General features: G+C 50.0%; 1 protein-coding gene across 1 annotated transcript; it reads left to right on the plus strand.

The window, feature by feature from the left end:
* The first annotated feature begins 452 nt into the window (after window positions 1–452).
* LOC123447918 (amino acid permease 3-like) lies at window positions 453–2,513 on the plus strand. Its single transcript, XM_045124642.1, has 2 exons — window positions 453–1,491; window positions 1,624–2,513. Exons 1-2 carry the CDS (start codon window positions 664–666, stop codon window positions 2,257–2,259), a joined length of 1,464 nt encoding a protein of 487 aa, XP_044980577.1. The 5' UTR covers window positions 453–663; the 3' UTR covers window positions 2,260–2,513.
* The last annotated feature ends 3,190 nt before the right edge of the window (window positions 2,514–5,703 follow it).

Below are 5,703 nucleotides of genomic sequence, written 5' to 3' on the forward strand. Positions count from 1 at the left end.
AAAACCTTCTTTCTTAATCAATGAAATGGCAAGTCTTTTGCCTTGTTTCCAAAAAAAATGATGGGTGTGTGTTTTTGGAATGGGAGAAAGGAGGGTTTTTTGACATGTCGAAACCCCTCCCTTGACTATTTTTTCTAGTTATCAAAGATGAAGCGAAATGTTGGCGAGCTTAGCAGAGCCTTTGACAACTTGAGGGCTTGTGCACAGTTCTCTAACCTCGTTTTTTTCTAGAGACTCCCAGCTCATTCTCCTTAATGGATGAAGCTAAACTACGTTGATCCTTCCACATCAGCTCTAACAAAAATCCAATGAATCAGGAGGAGCTGCTGCCTGCCAGTTGCCACCGGTGGCAGCGGCAGTGGAAGTTAGAAAGCGAAACAAGACACCACCTTCGTCCTCCTCCGCCCCCTCCACGCGGGAAACAAAAGCTCGACGGCAGCATCCCCCACCCCCACCACCAGCAGCTCACTGCATCTACATTCTGCACCACACATGGTCTCGGCCCATCCCCGCACGCCTCTCCCTTGTCCCGTCGCCTCTCTATATATACCTCCCTGCCATCCCCCTCACACCACCACCCACAAGAACCACCACTCCAAGCTCCCCGCTAGCTAATAATCAATCCCACCGGCGAAACACACGCCAGTTGCCATCGTTTTCCCGATGGAGAAGAAGCAGGCGAGCTACGGGAAGGGCGCGGCCAGGATGGCGCCCATGGAGGTGTCCGTGGAGGCCGGGAACGGCCGGGAGTCCGACTGGCTTGACGACGACGGGCGGCCGCGTCGGTCGGGCACGGTGTGGACGGCGAGCGCCCACATCATCACCGCCGTCATCGGCTCCGGGGTCCTCTCGCTGGCCTGGGCCATCGCGCAGCTCGGCTGGGCGGCGGGCCCCGCCATCATGCTCCTGTTCGCGCTCGTCATCTACTACACCTCCACGCTCCTCGCCGAGTGCTACCGCTCCGGCGACCCGGAGACCGGCAAGCGCCACTACACCTACATGGACGCCGTCCGCTCCTACCTCCCGGGCACCAAGGTGAAGCTCTGCGGCGTCATCCAGTACGCCAACCTCGTCGGCGTCGCCATCGGCTACACCATCGCCGCCTCCATCAGCATGCGGGCGGTCAGGAGGGCGGACTGCTTCCATTACCACGACGTCAGGGGCCGCAGCGGGAAGGACTCGTGCAAGAGCTCCAGCAACCCCTACATGATCGTGTTCGGGGTAGTGCAGATCCTCTTCTCGCAGATACCCGACTTCGACCAGATATGGTGGCTCTCCATCGTCGCCGCCGTCATGTCCTTCACCTACTCCACCATCGGCCTCGGCCTCGGCATCGCCCAGACGGTCGCCAACGGTGGCATCCAGGGCAGCCTAACCGGCCTCAGCGTCGGGCCAGGCGTCACCTCCATGCAGAAGGTGTGGCGCAGCCTCCAGGCCTTCGGCAACATCGCCTTCGCCTACTCCTACTCCATCATCCTCATCGAAATCCAGGCAAGCATTCATCCCTCTCGGTTCCGCTCTGTTTCTTGAACGGAATCCTCTGTTTTGAGTTTTGACGTGGTGCTGAGTTACTGAGTTACTGACGACGACGACGTACGCGTGGCCTTTTCAAAATCTTAACAGGACACGGTGAAGGCGCCGCCGCCGTCGGAGGCGAAGGTGATGAAGAAGGCGACGGGGATAAGCGTGGCGACGACGACGGTGTTCTACATGCTGTGCGGGTGCATGGGGTACGCGGCGTTCGGCGACGCGGCGCCCGACAACCTCCTCACGGGGTTCGGCTTCTACGAGCCCTTCTGGCTGCTGGACGTGGCCAACGCCGCCATCGTGGTGCACCTCGTCGGCGCCTACCAGGTCTTCTGCCAGCCCCTCTTCGCCTTCGTCGAGAAGTGGGCGGCGGCGAGGTGGCCCGACAGCGCCTTCATCGCCCGGGAGCTCCGCGTGGGGCCCTTGGCCATCAGCGTCTTCCGGCTCACATGGCGCACGGCCTTCGTCTGCCTCACCACCGTCGTCTCCATGCTGCTCCCCTTCTTCGGCGACGTCGTGGGGCTCCTCGGCGCCGTCGCCTTCTGGCCGCTCACCGTCTACTTCCCCGTGGAGATGTACATCGTGCAGCGCGGCGTGCCAAGGGGGAGCACGCGGTGGGTTTGCCTCCAGATGCTCAGCGCCGCCTGCCTCGTCGTGTCCGTCGCCGCCGCGGCCGGCTCCATAGCCGACGTCATCGGCGAGCTCAAGGAGTACCGGCCGTTCAGCGGCTGAGGGATATTTTGTGTAGGGTGGTGGGTAGCACAGCGGCACATGGGGGCACATGTGCACGTACGGCTTGTGTGCTGCATGGAGACGGAGACAAAGTACCAAGCTTCTTGCGTCAACTTTTATCAAGTAGCACCCTGTAGATACTTGTATTTTCCTCATGAAAGGACTCCTTACCTGCATTTCGTTGCATCCTTTCTTCCTTGGTAATACTACTGTATTTCAAGAATCAAATTAAGAGGGCTTTGTCCATTCATAAAGCGACTTAGTGTTGATTAGTCACCTAGTGAGAAATATGACATGCAGGCGCAATGTGTCAAAGGACTACAGGGACGGCTCGGCTCTCTAGGACAAAAATCAAAGTTTCAAAGAGGACGTAGGTCTCGGTCGATTTAGACTTAACCAAGTCTATGTCAAGTGCTATAACATGTAAGAAAGAGAAGAAGAAAATTTGAAAAGAACAATTGTACGGGTCTTAATGTAAGAACTCGTGAATATAACATCGATTAAGATATAACTAAGTCTCAGTCGACTAAGACCTAGCAAAACGGTTTCAAAAAATCTGATTTATTTTCAGAAGATATATAAAAAACAGAAAATCCATAAATTTTGGTCCATCTTTGTTGGTCAATCTAGAAAAGTTTCATCCTATTTTACCCAGAGTTTACAGTTTAGACATTTTTATATGAATGTTTGTGGATAGATGAATTACAAACATTGCCCAAACTGTAAAATGGTTAAATAAAATAGGCTACAAATTTCCCATATTGGGTTCGAATCAATCTTGTGCAGCCGCCAAAAGCGAAGCGAGAGACCCCGGTATCGTCCTAGGAAGGAGGCAATCTTGGCCTCGAAGGTGGAAAAGACCTCTCGGAGATTGATGCTGTCGCAGCGAATGGAGAAGACCTTGCATTTGGCCAAATTTGTGATGAGCATGCTAGCCTCTCCAAAGACCCCTCAAAACGGTCGAAATTGCCTTCAACTCCTCCTTGTTCAGGTTGGCAAGGATGGCAGCATCGTCCGCATAAAGAGGTCCATGTAGCTCGCCGTATGGGAACAAATGGGCTTGGAAATACCACGATGGAAAGCTAGCCACAGAATCTGCTGCAAAGGATCGATGGACAGGATGAATAACATTGAAGATATAGAGTTGTCATGGCGCAGCCCGCGAGCATGCCTAAAACTAAAGGGGGAGGGACTCCCGTTCAGCAGGATCCTCGAAGAGGAAGATGCCAGAGTCAAGCAAATCAATCATTGATCGAAGCCAAGCCTCCGCGGAACCTCCAAAGGGTAAACCATGCTAGCAGAGTAGAAAGCCTTCGAGATGTCCGGAGATAAATGACCAAGCTTCTTATGTGAACTTGTATCAAGTAACACCTTCTAGATGCTTGCATTTTATTTGTGAAAGGACTCTTTCCCTGCATTTTGTTGCATCCTCATGTCATCTTCCTTGCTATTGTATTTCAGTAGGGATTGTCTATTCACAAGGCCACTTATATGCTTAGTCACACGCGTGTTCAAACCATTGAACCAAAACTAAGACACTGTAATTGTATAGAACCTAAACAAATCTAACTAAATTGTTTAAAGAACCCCACAATTCATAAAATCAAGATATAAGGCATGCATATAATTTGAGGAAATTGCACAAATATATACATTTACGGCGAAGGTAACAAAAAACACAACTTGACGGGATTTAAAGAAAAATCTAACACTACTGCAACGTGTTAAGCCAAACCATCCCTATGTCACTTAACACATAGCACACACATGTCATATTTCTCACTAAGTGACTAATTTGAGTAATTTTTTTTACTCGTTAGTCACAAAGTCATTTTTTTGGTTAAAATCTCATACAGTTGAGTTTTGTTTGTTACCTAAGCCCCAAATGTTGTGGAGTTGTGCAACTTCCTCAACTAAATTTGTATGAGGTTGACTTGGGTCGCCCTTTTTCCAAACAATCACTTTTAGATGATTAATGGACAATCATCAATAGTCAAAAACTCAATATTGGTACAAATGGTCCGCAAATCTTGGTTTATAACACTGTGTTTGGTACTCCATTAACGAACGAACAAAAATCTACTCAAAAGGCATATGATGAGTCACATCACCCAGAGTGATGCTGCACTTACATGTTGGCCTTACGAATTGAGAGTTCCATGTGAAATTCAAGTGGGGGAGCACTCTTGTAGGTTGAAATCTACAGTTTTAGCAATTTCACAACACTTGCATAGCAATAGTGACCTGATCTCACAAAAAAGTTGAAATCTTAGGAAAAGCTTAGGATTGGTCGGTTTCCAATCTAAGATTGCTACCCCTAAGATTATGTGGACCAGAGTTTATTGGATGAGTGTTTGGTTGGTTCCTATAGTTCTGGCTTGCCACACTTTATTAGTCACAAGGCTAACACGATATATGTTTTTAATTTATTTTTTCCAAAAGGCAAACCTATATTTTGGCCACACTTCTATGAAAAGGCTTACTATGCTCAAATTTAGTGGCGACAAAGTTAGTTTTGAAGAAAACATGCCCCTAATATTGTCGCACCATACTCATGGTGTAGTGGAACTAATCTCACTAGACATACGTGAACCATGCCCTTGATATATTTTTTTTAGAAAAGGAGGATGCACCCCCGGCCTCTGCATCTGGACGATGCATGCAGAAATTTTATTAATTATTCATCAAGACCTTTACAAAATAATACATCAGTACGTCTGAAGCCATCGTGTTGAAAACACATATCGCTACACCTATACCATTTATGAAGGGGTGCCGAATATTTGAACCAAATACCAAACAAACATCGCACCAAACCCTAACATTTAAAGCCGGATGCCCCATCCCAACCACACCGCTGGGATTGGATGACACGCCAGTCTGATGCACCCCAGTGGGCACCAACGTACACGCTACAAGGGTCGTCACCTCCATCTTCCATCGATCCATCCTCAAAGTAGCTACTAACGCATCTACCTTGCCAGGCCTCTCTGCCATTGACGTCACCATGATGCCAGACAACGTCTTCATCCTGCGCGAGTCCATCGCCACACATCGGACACTGAGCCTCCACTGCTCCACGCCGCCGAGATCCACCGCCATGAATATGTAGGATGAAGCACCGCTCCACCAAAGATGGTGTCCACTTGTCCCTCGAGCCCGCGTACACCTCCAAGAATGACGCCCCCAAGGGGGAAACAGCACAAGAGTGCCACCGTCATCCGATCTGCTGATCTAGGGTTTCCCCCGAAGGTATTGGGTGGAGTTGGGAGCTTCACCTCGATGATGCATTCATGAAGGAAACATCGATATGGGCGCCATCATCACCGGCTCCGGCCACCAGTTGAAGATAAGGTTTTCAACCGGATCCGTCCCAAAAAAATCCACCCGACAACCTATGCACCGTCTGACCACCTTCAAAGCCCCAGATCTAGCTGCCTAAAT

Source organism: Hordeum vulgare, chromosome 4H, assembly GCF_904849725.1.
Source record: "Hordeum vulgare subsp. vulgare chromosome 4H, MorexV3_pseudomolecules_assembly, whole genome shotgun sequence".
NCBI classification, from domain to species: domain Eukaryota; kingdom Viridiplantae; phylum Streptophyta; class Magnoliopsida; order Poales; family Poaceae; genus Hordeum; species Hordeum vulgare.